The 17214-nt window shown below is 41.1% G+C and overlaps 1 protein-coding gene and 1 long non-coding RNA gene across 3 annotated transcripts in view; one reads left to right on the plus strand and one right to left on the minus strand.

The window, feature by feature from the left end:
- Window positions 1-3653, plus strand: part of babam2 (BRISC and BRCA1 A complex member 2) — a 79919-nt gene extending 76266 nt beyond the window's left edge. For both annotated transcript variants that reach the window (XM_038728064.1, XM_038728065.1), the window contains exons 9-12: window positions 1046-1116; window positions 1257-1339; window positions 1588-1741; window positions 2874-3653. In XM_038728064.1, coding sequence (XP_038583992.1) covers window positions 1046-1116; window positions 1257-1339; window positions 1588-1741; window positions 2874-2937 — 372 coding nt within the window. In that variant the 3' untranslated portion in view covers window positions 2938-3653. The remainder of the gene's footprint in view (window positions 1-1045; window positions 1117-1256; window positions 1340-1587; window positions 1742-2873) is intronic.
- Window positions 3654-12105: 8452 nt separating this feature from the next.
- LOC119910900 lies at window positions 12106-15975 on the minus strand. The gene is made up of 2 exons (XR_005445712.1): window positions 15626-15975; window positions 12106-14060 (listed from the first exon to the last, which is right to left on the minus strand). It is a non-coding gene; the product is annotated as an uncharacterized LOC119910900 (long non-coding RNA).
- Window positions 15976-17214: the final 1239 nt, after the last annotated feature.

Here is a 17214-nt window from a genome sequence, read left to right on the forward strand (position 1 = left end):
CTTAATCGCCTTCTCAGAAACGAGTGACAGAAATTAGAATTAATTTCAGTGCATCCCCGAACATTCGGTGCATCCCTATTTATTTTTTTAAAAAGGAGTCCATTGAAAATAATTCCTCGACTCTTTGTCTCTCTTTATTAGCTACTTTTCCTTTTAAGGGAGTGACCTAGTGTTCATGTCATATTTGTGTGAAAATTGGGATCATTCTGACGTGTCGTTCCAGCCTGATTATTCATCGTAGGTTCACTCAGTCTATAATTTCTTACAGAAAACTGGATTTGCAATAAATGGTCCAATCACTTTCTTGGTGAGATCTCGTCATACAGCCACTGCCGCCGCTCACAACTTCTGGCTGTATTTCACATCGTTTGTTTGGTATGGTATGAGTGTGAAACACGCTCATATGATATGGTTTTGCTCAGGTGTTGCTTGATATCTGCTGTCTGTAACCTACTTGCATGATGCGGTGCATAATGTGTTGTTTGCCAGCATAATAAACATTGGCCTATATTCAGACCCTACAGCAGTGAACTTGGTGAACCATGGATGTACTGTGAATCGCAGCACAGACCTTTGGCACATGTTCGTATACATTGCAAACTCAGTTCTGGGTGTGCCTCAGTCTAGATTTGAATTTACAGATTTACAGTAGGTTGGCCTGAAATATGATAATGCTGGAGTCTTTATACAATTTATTATTTAATTTTTCACACCACTGGGGCAATCAAAACCTTAAACAACTCGCTTTCGATCAGAAACAAGTTAGTTTGAACACATGTGTACTTTACATTAATCTTAAATGTAAATCGAGCAATACCGTTTTTTATTTCCTGGTTTAAGCAGATACCCTTTAACTGTAAAGTCAAATACATGCCACAGTCACACATGCTGTTTAGTTTTTGTTTCTTTGTTTTTTGTTCCAAACATCTTAACACTTCTCCTTATACATTACATCACCGCTTGGGTTTCAGAAGCTGTTTTGCTGTTGCTGTGCATTTTAGCAGTTCCATTGTGTGTACTAAACCTTTCATTTTGTTCTCTCTAGGTGCAGTATGTCATCCAAGGTTATCACAAGAGGAGAGAGTATATCGCTGCCTTCCTCAGCCACTTTGGAATGTGAGTCAACAAGGCAGGACCACTTCATGTGTTCAGTAGTCACTTATATGTCACTGTCCCTGTCCTTTAACAAGAAAGTACTGTGGGTGTAAAATGAGACCCAGTGAGACTTTGCAGAAACAAATATTTGTATATTGCAGGGGCGTGGTGGAGTATGATGCAGAGGGATTCACAAAACTCACTCTTCTACTTATGTGGAAGGACTTTTGCTTCCTAGTACACGGTAGGAAAGTCACAAAACACACACAGCCGCATACTGGGGTCTGTTTCTGATCTGCCCGGATCACACCTGATGCAGTTACCTTATGATCCTTTTTTTTTTCTCGTTCTCCTTCTACACATTTCTCTCTCTCTCTCTCTCTCTCTCTCTCTCTCTCTCTCTCTCTCTCTCTCTCTCTCTCTCTCTCTCTCTCTCTCTCTCTCTCTCTCTCTCTCTCTCTCTCTCTCTCTCTGTCCCTCTGCTCCTTGTAGTGGATCTCCCGCTGTACTTCCCCAGGGACCAGCCCACCCTCACCTTCCAGTCCGTGTACCACTTCACCAACAGCGGTCAGCTCTATTCTCAGGTGCAGAAGTCGTATCCCTACAGTCCTCGCTGGGACGGCAATGAGATGGCAAAGAGGGCCAAGTGGGTAGTTCTTGAAATACTCCCTTCTCCACAAAGTCAAGTGCATTTAAGGACTGTTCTTCATGTAATGCCCAGTGAAACAGACCAGTCATACAAATTCATTTATCATGATGAATATCATGTATGATCTACATTAGATATATGATACAATAAAACCTTATTCCAGATTTTACTCCTCCTTCAGTAAACATAAACTGGTATGACCTCAGAGTAAATCTATAGGGGATGGCTACAGCCTGAAAAGCGTCTTCTTTTTCATGGCAAAGGTTAATAACTGCTGTAAATATTTGAAAGAGCTGAGTGACTACAAATATGCAGAAGGCCATAAATGTGGTTTGCTCATATCTTATCTCTGTATCTTTACTAACACAAATCTCCACAAAAACATATCAGACCTATTTGGATTCCTGCCTGTTAGTTCCTGGATTTGACTAGAAGAGCTTTGGCTCAGCAAATTACTAATAATTTGTCAAACTCACTAATTAGTGAGCTTTAGGAGTGCTGGTAGGCAGATTATGTGAACTATGTCAGGCTGGCTGTGTCCCCGTACTCCCAGTCTTGCTAAGCTAATGCTAAGCTATAAGAGTACCCTCTGTACTTTATTATTATTAAAGTGTGTGCCGTGTGTGGGTCGCATTGAAGATTACATCGCGGCAGTTTTGTGCGGCGGCATTTTGACAACCAGCGACACTGTGGGGGTACCATATCTGCAGTGAAAAACAGAGGACGGGGCACGAAAAGCGAGTTGAGCTTGTAAGCACAATAAGCTGGTAGACTTATTGAACCAACATATATGACAATGGTATCAATCTCATCTAGCACACAAAACAGTTCTTTCAGTCTAACCTAAAACAAACACACAACCAAACGCACGACCTGAATATGTGGTTTGATTTTTTTGTTAGGTCTCTTGCGTTTCCCTCAAGAGCGTAAACACGTGGAGAGTAGATATCGCATGTAAAGTTGTTGTAACAAGTAAACACATAACGCCTTTCATCTGCACCCCCATACATGCTGGGACTGACCCAGTGAATTTGCTAGATGCTTTGAAGCAGCTGATGCACAATTGCTGTCACATTTTGATGTTTTATTTGCTGTAAACTCTCTCTCTCTCTCTCTGTCTCTCACTCAGGGCGTACTTCAAGAGCTTCATCCCTCAGTTCCAAGAGGGAGCCTTTGCCAACGGGAAACTCTAGTACTCTCTGGCTTAATGACATGCCCGGAGAGCTGCCTCTGGGAGTGTGTATGTGAGTGCGTGTTTGTGCATGCCATTGTGTACCTGTACATGAGTATGCACAGACTTACCATTTATGAAATGCACTGTACTGTGAGAATGAGTGTGCTTATTGCACACAGACTCTGAAATGCATTCACTTTTTATTTTAGTTTTGTGGGATCGGGCTGAAATGATGATTGTTTCTTGCTTGTTGCGGGCTCACAGTAAAGGCCCTTTTTTTTTTTTGAAGAGAATCTCCAAACTTTGATAGGACCTTGATGTAACAATCTATCCAATCTGTCCGGCTAACCTAACAATATCTAGAATTGTTTATTTGTGTTCTGCCAATAAAGTCATAAACAAAGGGTTGAGCTCGCAACACTCCATCCAGAGCTGCCGTGCTATGTTCATGTAAACATATAAACTATTAACTAGATGTAAATCACAAAGAGCTGCATGGACAATGCAACACCTTTGTTTACTGTTTGTTTGTCTTTGTCACTCAAGTGAATGTCAAGTTTGGCTCCGCTGCCAATGTTAAAAGGATCTACAAATAGTTTTGCCTTTTATTTGTCTGTATGTTCCATTTGACTGTTTAAAGGCCTACGAAGTCTTTTACTGACATGTTGACCGTGTAAGTTACTGAAGAATATGGTTTGTCTAAATTTCTTTCCAGTAAAAGTCTGTTTCCCCTGACAGGGTGTCATTGTTTTGTCTTTGTTTGTTGTTTTGGAAATGATCAGCACCAAATCGTAGGTAGTCGGAGAAGAATCAGTCAGTCGCATTCACCTCTTAGATGTTGACATGAACGTTATTTACAAGTTAGCTCGTAGCTATGATAAATACAAAAAGACGCTATTGTGGGTCTACAGCCATGCTAGCAGCTCTTTGAGACTGTTGCTTAAACTTAATTTATTGGAGCAGTGGAGTAAACAACTGTGTAGGTGTAACAACTGTGTAGCTCAATTGACCCTTTGCTAAACCACGCCCTCAGTACGCAGCTGGCCAATCACAGTGCAGTATAGCTCTAGCTCTAACATAGGTGGGACACTTTCATGGCTGCGCTCCATTGACTCGTATGTATTTTTCTAAGATATGGTGAAACGCTGTTGCTACGGCACTTGTAATAATGACAGTCGCTACCCAGAGGGGTTGATAGGAGAAGTACGATTTATTCTCTTTCCAAAACCTAAAACAAATCCAGAAAAATGTCGGCTGTAGATTGTTAGTTAGCTAACGCTAGCTAACTTCCTTCTGAATATAACGTTATATAACCCTACTGTTCTGGGTTTTTTTTTTAACCCAGCTGTACAGGAACAGTGTTGATCCTTAATATCATTGTCCTCTTTCTCAATAGTCTGGTAATAAAGCAGTTTAGCTTCTGTCTTTATTTGTTTCACGTCAGTTTGACAGCCTGAATACAACCTTCAAACGCACAATGCAACTGCAAAACTGTCTGCTTCTTTCTGAGATCGATTTTTCCAAAAATTAGACAATATTTCTCCAGAGAGAGCAGTTAGAGACAGCGGCAGCGCAGTGATAAAAGTCCGACAGGTCCAACAGTTTGTCAGACTTAGCAACAGTAACTAAGGGGGCGTGGCTTAGTGAAGGGTCAATTGTCTCATGTCTGATTGCCACGCATGTAATGTCAGAGTAGATTTCCATAAAGTCCTTTATGCTGGGAAAGCTGGGCCAGCAATGGCAAACTACAGCAGTCCCACAGTCTGAATGTGTGACTAGGGTGCTTTGAGGTAAATGCATGGTAACATATTCACAACTACATGTTCACCATCTTCATTAGAATGTTAATCAGCTGTCATTAGTTTTGCAGGAATTTGGATAAACTAAAGCACTAGATAGTCAATGGCACTGGATTAACTAGGGAATCACCATTTATTCATCTTGTGCAGAACATCAATGTCTGTTCCAAATTCCCAAATGGTTATCGAATACATGTCATGATATTTATTTATTATATATAGAAGTCAGGGGATCGCCAAAGTCATAAGGCATCATTGTCTGGAAACCACAAATGTCTGTAAAAAAAGTTTTTTGCTAATCCTTCCAGTAGGTGTTCAATGGATAAATATAAATTTTGACGTGCTAGTGGTGCTAGAGGTAATGTCAGGGATCCTCTGAGGACATATACGAATACCTGTACTAGATTTAATGGCAGTCCATCTAACGGCATCCATCAAAATGTTGTACTGACCAACCAACATCCATCCCGAGGGCTGCGTCGCTAGTGTTGCCAAATTATTATCATTTATCATTTCATCAGGTCTTCTTATCATTTTTTTTAAGGGAAACACTTTTTGCAGAACACAGTCTCATTATTTTTACTCTTAAAGTTGAAAATTGATTCACTGCCCTCTAAATGTGTAAATATTTACTTTTATGTGTACACCTTAGAATCTGTAATGCATTTATGAACCCTAGAGATGCTGTTTTTTAACAGCTCCCCAATGTGCTTGTGTAACAAGGAGCCACAGCACGGAGAGGATGTATGTGTGTGTGTGTGTGTGTGTGTGTCTGTCCATGCATGGACGTGCACATGCATGTGCTTGAGTGTGCTCTTGCTTGTTTTCATCATTAAATTTGAGGGTCATAGTTAGGGGTCCTTCCCGGCCTAAGGCACAGCCCTTTGCTATATTTATTGTTGGTAATGCAGCAACTGTCAAGTCTAATTGAGAACTATAGGGTGAATGTATCTGGGGCATTTAATAGCATCAAGGCTCTTAATAAAATAATTAAAAAGCAAGATTCTTTTTGTCTTTTTCACTGCCCCGCTCCATGTTTCTTGCTCTAACCTTTTCCGACCTGCTTTCAAAACCTCTCTGCTGTCAGCCGCGGGACGAGCTGCTCTCATTTTGGAGATGGGGGGGGGGAGTCCAAAGGAAGGGTAGCATCTTTAACAAGAATGAGCAAAGAATAGACTTGACAGTCAACTCGAGACAACACGACACTCAAACTATAGCAATTAATTATCAATAGCTGGGAATTTCATAGTGGTTAGCCCCGCGTGTTGAACCTAAGCCTAACACATCTGAAGCAAGGGTTTATGTTCATTGGAATAAAAGTGATTCAAGTGAATGATTCAATTTACAAGGTGTAGCTTAAACCATTCCTTTTGAATACCTACCACGACATTGTAATGTGTAAAGTCTGCCAACTTTGATTGTCAATCTGGAACAAAGTATTCAGTCCTGAAGTTTCCCTCAGTCCTTGATGTTGACCCAAGCTGACATAAGCCCTTTAAGTCACTTGTAAACAATTCCTTCTGAAGTGGCTTCAACTGTGTCACTGTTGCAGTGCTTAAGTCACATTTAGTAAGCCTCCTCCCTCAAAAGTGTCTGCGCCTAAACATGGCTCACCTTTACACGCTTTTAAGCAACTTAACATGGATTTATCCAGTGTAATGATCCTGTGAAGGTGCTGCTCAAGGTACCTTTTGAAGATGTGTTTCTCAGCCCCCTGAATCACAGTGCAGAGGTCTGCCAACCTTCCAAGCTAATACTCCAAATCCACTAATCCAGCCGTCTTTAAGAGATCTCAACGGCAGTCGGATGGAATAATTAAAGGCTGGAATAATTAGCTTGGAATCTGTGGACGGGGGATGATTAAATTGATGAGAGTGGGTTTTTTTGTGGTCCTGGAGTTCACGCTTTGCTGGACTGGGACTCCATTTGAGGAATGACTGAAGATGCAATGGGCATTTTCCCTCGGAGGATGAATGGGCGATCGAGTGGTGTTTTGGTTTTGTTTCAACCATTTTTGTATTCCACTGTATGGCTTGAGGTGAGAAGAATTTCATCTCCGCCCTAGCCTCTGCTGTTGGCGGAACAACTAACCTGACCCAAGCTAACGAGAATACAGTGGATGCTAGCAGGCTTGATGCTAATGGAGGCCTGTCTGCTCCAGAATCAGGTGTCCTTAGCTCAAGGGAGCCAGAAAACATGAATATTAGCATTAGATTAACATTAACTGCTCTGGTGACAACCCTTTAAGCAGCTAGCTTGGAGGCAGCAAGGACCTGCCAGCCCAGAGAACTGACAAGTGTGTGAAACAGGATCACTTAAAGCTCAGCAACGAGCACCTTCCTGGGCAATAACCCGGAGTTAGCTCTTGGCGTCACTCACCCCACTTCACCTCAGCTAGTAGCTGGAAACTTTTGAAGTGTAGAAAAGTATGCAGCAGACCGACAAAGTTGTGGGAGTTCAGCACAGACGAGGGGAGTGGATATGAAAAGATGATAGTGAAGAGGAGAAAGTGTGTAAACGTGATTGAAAATCCTGAATCATCACCTTGTGAACCAAGACAGCCGGGGCAGAAGCAAGGATGAGGTAATCGGACAGAAACAAGGAGCATCCAAAAGGCCTGAATATGTCAGAGAGGGGTAAATGCGGACAGCCGCCTTATTCGAGATTGTTTATGTTCCTCTTCTGTCACCGTGTCCAATCTGCTTCGCCTGAGTCTTTTTTTTTTTGCCCTTCATTTTTATTTTTTGCAGCAGCCTTTTGACTTAACATATTCCCCCGGAAAAGACAAAAGACAACAGTTAGCCAAGTGAAAGTGGAAGGGGGGGGGGGGTTGGGGTGAAATCACAAACTCTAGTGACTGTGGGGTACTTTGTGTTTTGGTCTGTAAGTACAAATTCAGAGTGACATATGGGGACTTTTCTCCACCCCCCACCCCCATCTTCAGCGTGTTTGGAGGGTGGGAGTTGAAGAGGAGTGTGTGTGTGTGTGTGTGTGTGTGTGAGGAGGGGTGGATTTCAGAGGCTATGCAGCATTTGCGATGCAGCGTAGGGTTGTTGATGCGAGCCATGTTGAGGATGATGGAGCTGAGAGGCTTAACTAATTTTGGAAAGAGAGAGCTGAGGGAGGAGAGCGGAGGGGGGATTTGGGGCCTTTTGTTACAGCCTGTTTGATCTGGGAATTTGAAGAGGAAAAAAATGGCCCAGAGATGTCGTGAAAATGAGAGAATTACTGCTTGGGTCCCTCACTCTTCTCTTTTTTACCAAACTTGAGTAGCACGGGAATTCTAATGCACTTCCAAGTCAAAGCGGCAGATACCCCGCCACCCCCCCTTTGCTTACAGATAATAACTGGATCTAGTTAAACCCTGATTGTTAATTGCTAATTACTCGTCGTACATGCGAAGCCAGGAGAGCGTAGCTAAGCTGATCAAATGAGTCTTTGCTCTGGAGCTTGTAGGTTTTCCCGTTTTGTCTTGTCTTCGTGTTGCTGAGGCGTTCTGGCTGGGCTTGTTTTCGATGGCTTTTGACAAGATAAAGACAGTTTTTGTCGAAGAGGGGAAAGAGCAGTGTGGGGGGGGGGCTCCCTCCTCGTTTGTTTTCCCCTGGGTGTGATCATAGACACTTGATTTAAACCTTTCATGGGTTAAGCAAAGCACATCCCGCAGGTGTTTTTTCTCTGGAATACAGCTCTTGGTTCCCCTGCGTTAAGCAAGCATTTTGGCCTTGGTTCAATGTGCTTGATTGTCGTGAGACGAGACTCAATTTGCTTAAAAATATTCAAACTGGCACCCTGTGTTTCCTCGGCAGAAAGAGGATTCTGGGCTTTAATGGAGGTTTTAAAGGTAATGTTTGGCAACAATCGCTCTGTTACAAAGCGTTATCTCAGAATCACTTTATTATCAGATGATTTTGTGAAATTCAGGAAATTATTAAATCAGTCATGCCGGGTGGATTATCTCAGGGTGTTTACTGTTGTGTGTGTGTTCTTTTGCTCCTCAGCGGCCTTTGTCTTGCCCCCCTTCCCCCTGATTCCTCCCTCTTTTCCTCCCTCCCTCCCTCCCTCCCTCCACCAGCTACCTGAGGAGCTGTCAGTCTGGATTGCCGTGCTGTTGGTTCAGCCTGTCAGGCTGCGGGACGCGTTCTGATCAGCCGTGGACACTGATAGACCTGTCAGGTGAGATGACAGCCGCAAGTGAAGACGCGCAAAGACAGGTACATGTAATGTGACAAGACTCCTTCATCCCTCCACCAACACCCCTTCCTGCATCCCTTGCCCCTCCCCCACTTCTGAAAAATAAATATCCATGCGGTGGAAGTGAGGGATGAGCATGTTCCCTGACGAGTTGGTGGAAAGTTTTCTTTTGAGTCTGAGCGGATGTGATGCAGCCACATGATGAAGTACGGCCCGGGCATCAGTTTAGTTTCCTGTCAACTTGCACTTTGAATCTTATTCCTACACACGGGCTGTATAAAATTAAAGGTAACAGTTTTCTGTCCAGCCAACATTGTGACACTCACAGTGCTGCTGAAATTGATGACGTTGCAGAGGTTAGTGTCTGAAATCAAATTTAAACATGAGGATTTTCGTGTTTTTGACTTTGCATGAAGCAGCAAAATCTAACAAATCTTGCATTAAGATCATTGGCATGCGCTGCAATGTGTGAGCTGCACCAACTGTCCTGTGTTTGTGTTTACTAAGTGAAGATTTGTGCATCACTAAATTCCACATGCAGGTCAAGCAGGCCGCATGGCACAAACTAGTTTCTTATGTGGATTATGTGTGGATTAGCACAGTTAACTAAGGTTACTTACAGAACTAACCTTAGCATGTGACCACTTTAAATTGAAGAGTAAAACAATTTGCAATATGGTCGACATGTCTGACTAGACACTAAGTAATTAAACATATTGATGTTAACTGAGAAGACTTTGAATCACATTTCCCAATACACAATATACTCCAAATTAGAATTGTTATGCCAATAACAGACTAAATTACCAAATAATGGTGGTCAGGTTACCATTATTAGTTATTTCCCTCTCATTCTTAACAGCATGAATACTACTAACTCTGAAACTAACTTTTCCCCACTAATGCAAGTGTAAATAAAACCGAAACCTACATGTACAAGATTGGCTATAAAGGAGAATATAAATTGCCTTCTTAAACTTCCTGTTTACACTGATGATTGCTTTTTATTGGGCGGCACTACAGATGTTTCTTAGCATTGCATTTACACAGTACTTAAGTCACCACCAGCTGAGACATTCCCTAACAAACTGCCATCACATCATGTCAGTTTCAAATGTGGGTTTGCCACTGTGATTGGGTATAACCAGCCAATATCCGTTATCCAAAAACCTACATATGAGCAACAATGTAAAATGAAGCTTGGAGTGTCAGTAGTGTGGTGGTAGCGTCGTATTTTAATGTCACACAAGCAGCGAGATAAAATGGCTGTCAGTGTGTTTGCCCTTCTCTCCGTATAGCAGCCGCACTGCTTCAGTGTATCCACACGTCAGTGCTCAGTGGCAGCTCCACAACATCAGGTCTCCCCCACTCTCACAACCTCTGTGCAGCTGTAAACTGTTGACCTCTATCTGCTCCTTTGGCCCGGTGGGTCATGTCCCCCGAAGGACTATCAGTATAAATACAAAAAGAGGAACAAACATCGGGGTTGTTGCGGCGAATCAGATAAGAGCAAGGGTTGAGTGAGAGTGGGGTGGTAGAGAGGGTGGGGGATGGCTCATGCCAAGTGACACAAACCCCCCTTGGCAGCCTAATTAAATTTTCCACTTTTCCACACTCACATTAAGCCTCCATCGAGCCGGAATGAATGGACGCACCAGAGGAATCGACCCCGGGAAGAAGATAAACCACCACCCACGCCTCCTTCATTCCCATTCCTCCCTGCAATTCCACATTTCTGTTTGATCAATTACTGTTTGATTCACAGTTGATTCCTTCTTTTGCTTTAATGTGTCTTTGTGCCATTTTCCTTCTTTTGCTTTAATGTGTCTTTGTGCCATTTTACGTCATTTAGGTTTTTAAAGAATGTTTCCGTGTGTCTTTCTGAATTGACAGGTGTCGCCATGTATCACTAGTGATTGCTGTTTACTCGTACATCTTCAGCTCATCTCTGGCTCTACCCTGGCTGCCACCCAAATATGCATTTATTTTTATTCCAAATGACTGACAACATGGCAGCAAGCTTCAAAACATCCCTTTAAAAAACTATTGATTATGCTACAGACTCATGGCCCTGTATTTCTATAATTCCTGACCACCATACAGTAAAAAATGTTAGGTAGATTCTGCTTTAGCTCAGCTTTTAAGAGAAGGGGAAAAGAGTCCACACTTTGCTAACACTGATAAACATCGGGCTAATAGTTAAGAGGTTCCAAAGTCATATTACACAATATTTATCTTTCAGTTTTCATCAAAGAAGGAACTATGTGCACTTATTTTGAAAAGTAATATTTTTTGTTTTCCAATGTAGGCTATACTAAAGAATTATACTTCCCCACAGAGACTTGGTTATAAATGTTCCGAGTACACTTTATCCTTTACTTCTCAGCTGTGATGAAGTGAACTGTGTTAGCCAATAATAAATACTGACTCTCAGAGATTGGAAAACGACAATTCTACTTTGCTTCCTAAGATGGTTACAAGAATTGAATTCTGTCATACATACGGATAGATTCGGATAAACGGATGAAATTTGTCACCGACATTTGTGTCCCCCACAGGGTGAATTATAATAACTTTTGCTGATACCAAAATTGACATTCCCATCAGCCTCAGCTATACTTTTTGTTTAGTGCTAATTAACAGATGTTAGCATGCTAACAGGCAAAACTAAGATGATAAAACTTGGTAAATAGTATTTGCTAAACATCTGATTGTTACTGCTACATTGTCATTGTGAGCATGTTAGCATACCGATGTTAGCATGTAAAGCTCAAAGCTGGGCCTCGCTATAGCCGCTAGCATGACTGTACACTCTTAAGCACTGAAGCAACATCCCTGTATTTTAGTGGATAAAGTGGAGTTTGGTTTTCTGTGGGAAGAGCTGCTTTAACTTCATTTTATCAGCTCAGTGTGAAATTTTACTTTTGTGTGAAAATGGAGGAAGTTGGAAATGTTTTTGCTAATCTTATACACTGTAAAAAATAAAAAGTTGGGAGAACTTAAAATTTTAACGCAACAAACTTCAATAAAATTTTAAGTTGGGAAATTAAACTTAACATTTTAAGTTTTGCTTTTGAGTTTGATCAACTTTCACTTTTAAGTTTTCTTAACCCAACCCCAAGTTGTAATAACTTATCATTTTGAATTGTAATAACTTTGACACGTCTAAATGGATAAATAATTACACGTCAAATATCCACATTCAAAGTTTTTGTATTTTATCAAACCAAGTATCAAATTCTTAACAAGGCCAAGCAAATTAGAACCTGTATCTATCCCAGTCTTAACACTTTACTCGGGTTGTAACAATGTATCACCTCTCGAACAGCAAAATACAATGAGGTAGCATTTAGGGAGATCCAAGAAGACTTCCCTGGAAGTTGTGACCATACCAAGATGGAGTTAATATTAGTATCGATATTAGTATTCGACATCAGTATGAAATATGCAACATGACAAAACAAAAAGTTACCAAAAGAGGTAGCTCATGGGTTGAAATAAAACTGCACACAGAACTAGAGTCTAGAAGAGAGGTGGAAAGGGAACTTGAGATAAAGAAAAGGAGTAGAGAAGAGATAGAGCTTGAGAACTGGAGGAGATAAAGAGGGTAGACGAGGGTGAGAGAAGAGACGTTGAGAGAGGGAACTTGAGAAAAAGAGGAGAGAGAGAGGGGGAAAAGCAAATCGGAAGAGGTGGAGAGGGATCCATCTCATTAAAAAGATATGAACCATTAAAACATTATTATACAACGGGCAAGAGGGACTTGTGAAATTCAAAACTGTCAGTCAGCTAACAGCTGACAACTGAACACACTGGATTCATGCATGGATTTTGGTTTTGTGAAATCTGACTCTTGCAGAAAGATCAATTCCAATTCCCAAGGAAACCCTCTGAATTGTCTCAAATGTGTACCTCAGTTCCTTTGGATACTTAAGGTTTAAAGCATAGATCAGCCCAAAGAGGTAGGCAAATGCTGTTGGCAGGTCAGGGAGATCTTGAATGATGATGTCTTCTTCTATGATAACAGCAATGTACGCGCCACTTGCAGGAGCTGAATCATCATCCAACAGAGTGAGGATGCCCACAATAAGGTCTTTAGTCTGCTGCTCTTCTGGGTCAGTTGCCTTGATGACAGAAAGGAAACATTAAAAGTAAATCAAAGTGAAAGACATGTCATTCAATTACTGTGGCTCAGAATAAGCCATTACTCGAAAATGCGTGGAGAAAGAGTTATTCTATGAATTTGATTATATTTTTCTGTGCGTAGCAATGAAGGAACTACAAACTTTCGAAACTTAATTTCAATATAAAAAGATACATTTAATGTTACTAACAACCACTCACAAGACAGTTCCTGAACAGCTTCTCTTGACTGTCACAGGAATACAAGGGAAGGACCGTCAAGGCTGCAGTCTCCTAATATAAATATCTTTTTATCTGATAGATGTTCACCTAGGTCACTGTTTTTGTTTGTCCCTTAGGTACAGCTCGTTTATTCTGACTGTCACTACAAGCAATACCTTCAATCAAGATGAGATCAATTGTTTATATAAAAAATGTTATGATTTGTGGAGCTTTATGAAGAGAAACAAACCTTCTAAATCCATGGTTTACATTCATGTTCACAGTATACAAAATATTTAGAATATTCTCTATAATCTATAATTCCTCTCTTCATCCAGTCTGTTTAGGAGTTGATCCATCTCAGATGGAAAAGTCGCCCTCATGGCCCAATAGAGTCTTGGAGTGTGCTGGTTAATGGCTGGCACAACCAGCGGTGAAATGTTGAGTTCTCTTGTCTTAGGACAGTCCTGTGTAATCTCACAAAAAAGTGTAATTTCAATGCACCAGTGGTTCTGAAAATGCACACACAGTGCCAATGCAAGGCCAGTCTGCTCCTCTGTGATGAAGGCAATAGTGTTGGCAAGTTGCTAGAAATTAGCAATGCGGTAATAGAATAAACATTTAAGAGTTGGTTAATTTCCTTCAAACAAATATTTTCTTAATATGTAACTGTCACCTTGTCTTTGATAATTCCAAACTTATCTATGGATTCATCATAGCATACAACTTTTAATACTGTTCGAATACTGAACACCATTTCAAAACTAAAAAAATATCAAAACTTACCTGGATGCTCTCAAGTCTTGCTCTGATCCATAGCAGCCAGTCAGAGAAGTGGAAGGACAAATGTAAACTGTATAAGTTGGCTTTCCTACATTTCACAACAAATGCTTGTGTGTTTTCAGAACTTTGGCCCCACGTACTGAAGCACAACTTAAATAAATAAATTGTAATAACTCACTTTCGTAAATTGCTAGGCTGACTATGTGTCAAATGTTAATATTTTAGAATATTAAGTCTGCAAAACTTGAAACAGTGCAAAACTTTACAGTGTAGGAGCATGTTAACAGCAACATAGACCTATCAGGGAACCAATACAAAAAGAAAGACAACAAAAGAAATGCCATCAGGAGAGCACGACCCCACAATCGCATCAAATGGGCTGTTGTAATGTCAGCTACAGGTAGGTACTGATATTCTCTTTATGTCCATGAATGTCCTGTAATTTCACCATTGTTAAAATGCAGTGTAAATATTTAATCCCCTCCCCATCCCTTGTTTTATTAATGTTAATCTGGAAAATAAAGTGAATGTTGGTAAAAGTTTGCCATATTTGTTTCCTTGCCTCAAATTGTAATTAAGGTATCCAACATATAACAGTAGTACAATTTCACAGAGGCAACAGTGGGACTAGTCTAAAAACTCATCAGTTACAACACTGATATCCTGCCATTTGATTCCTCCATAGATTTATCTCTGAGGACCCAGATAAACAGAGCAAAAACAATGTGGATTATTCTACAGTGAAGATAAGCCTCACAGTGGCATATGAGCGGCTGAGCGAGATATTGGCACACATAAAACTGAACACAAAGAATTCTGTATGTTAACACAAAAAATGCAAGATTGCATCTAAAAACAAGCCAACAGTGCTAATCTTCTCTAAGCTTCAACAGGAAGTGAAGTTTTCCAATACAGCATTGCTTGATTAAGAGACTCAGTAGCAATATGGCAAAAAACTGTTTCTTAAATCCATGGTTTTTTTTCCTTTACAATAACAGTCAGCATGATTCAACCTCCAGTTCAGATATGCTTATGGACTGAACACATTTACCGCTTCCTTTTGGTGCCCATGAAGTGATGTGTTTGTTTCCAGGCTTCCAGAAAAATGAGTGGTTAGTTAGTTAGCTGAACAGATCAACAGCCTTAAAACACAAACGTCATCAACCAACCCACACCTTTAGTTGAACAGGTGATTTCTGGTGAAGTGCAGAAAACACAACAGAAATAAAGACTACAAAAAACCCTCACATATTACAGATAAAGATTTAAAGATAGCTTCAGATTGGTTTAGTTCAAGTCGTAGGAAGGAGGATTGCAGTTTTACAGCGGAGGTCAAATAACAGCCGGACAACTCAGTTTCTCAACCAAAACCCATTAACATTCCAGGCTGCACAGCCCTCAGCCTGCTCTCAGACCAGCATACTCATAAATTACAATGACAACCTTGTTGACGGACTGAGTTAAACTTGCCCATTGTGTGTCTGTGGCTGCATTAAGACGCGTCACTGTGAAACACTATTTGATTTGACTGTTTCGGGCCAACGACAAGGAAAACAACACGCAGAAGGACCAAAACAAAATAATACCCACATATAAAGCCCATTTTTGTCAGTCAGCCAACATTTTCCTTTCCTTGGTTTCTGGTATTGGTGGGGAAGGGGGGAGACTTTTGTTTTCTTCCACTGAAAACAAGCAGTCCAGTAAAAGTGGAAGGAACACCAGGGTCCTGTATATTTGCGAGCTGCAGGTGGCTGTGTTGACCGCTCTGTGCCTGCTCAGAAGTCCCCCGACCACTCGCGGTCTTGTATTCTCTCCAACCCTGTTATTTGTTCACTTCTTCCACCACATGCTCCAACATTTCCCTTTCTCTCTCTGCTGTTTTCACCCGAGCAGCGTTCCATTCTTCTTTGCCTCGAGGTACAGTGTGTCTGTGACGCACTTCCTTCCATTGTATCAGGAACTGATACCTTAATGCTTGTGAAGTTACTGTCAAGAGTGTTTTCGGGTGTGTTGATTGAAAGGTACTCTAAGCTCAGTACAGGTAAATACGTGCCTCTACTTGGCTATAATAAGCTGTCCGGTAAATTACAGAATATAGCACCTCGCTTCGCTGCAATCTCCTGTGACAAAATATATTTTAGAATTGCCAGCTAGTGGACCTGCACAATGACATGAAAAAAAGTTCAGTTCAGATGAGGTCACTTGGTTTATTCCCTACTGCAGCAGCACATAAGCAAGGAAACATTCAGTTGCTAAGTGATGGCATTTGATAATATGCTCCCACCCCCTAATTTCCACCTCACTGCAATTCCAGTGCCGCTCTTCTTTCAGGTTTGAGTGCCAGCAAACATTTCTAGTAAAGGATGTGTTTGTCTCATTTAGAAAATCAAATGGTTCAATACATTAGTTTACTGTAAAGGGAGATTCAGCTCCACAACCAGCACTGTGGATGTGTAGGCAGGTTTCAGGTTGCAACACTTTAACCACATCTCAGCCCTGCAGGAAAGTAAGTAATTCTCCCAACTGCTACCTTTTCTTTTAACTACGTGGAGTGATATTTATATAAGTGACATAATTACCATAACCATAAGAAAACCTAGAACCCTCAGAAATCTGGAAAATAGGTCAATCGATCTCCTTTACTTAAACAATTATAGTAGTAGTTCAGTACTTGCTCATATCTTGGTTTGAGTTAGATAAGACCATCAATCCCCTCTTATATCAGTCCAGTAAATATAAGACTACAGCCAGCAGCTGGTTAGCCCAGTTTAGCATAAAGACTGGAAACAGCTAGCCTGGCTCCATCTGCCTACAGCACCTCTAAAGCTCACTAATTATATCCTGTTTGTTCAATCTGTGCAAAAAAAAAAGTGGAAAACATGTTGCTTGTTTTGGGCTGAGCTAGCTGTTTCCCCCCTGCTTCTGTATGCTAAGCTAAGCTAAGCATTTCCTGGTTGTAGCTTACAGTGCACACATGAGGTTGGCATCATTGTTCTCACCCAGCTCTCAGCAAGAAAGTGAATAGGCCTAATCATATTACCCAAAATGTCAACTTGTTCCTTAAAAGCAGCTCTAATGAGAATGTTTTATGACAATATGGGGGGGGGGGGGTTCAAATGAACCTACAGAGAATTGACCCCCAACTCTGCGGCTATACCGCTGTTTTCAACAACAACAGA

This window comes from Micropterus salmoides, unplaced genomic scaffold (genome assembly GCF_014851395.1).
Source record: "Micropterus salmoides isolate LMB-PRFRI ecotype aquatic unplaced genomic scaffold, ASM1485139v1 Ms_hic_scaffold_19, whole genome shotgun sequence".
NCBI lineage: Eukaryota > Metazoa > Chordata > Actinopteri > Centrarchiformes > Centrarchidae > Micropterus > Micropterus salmoides.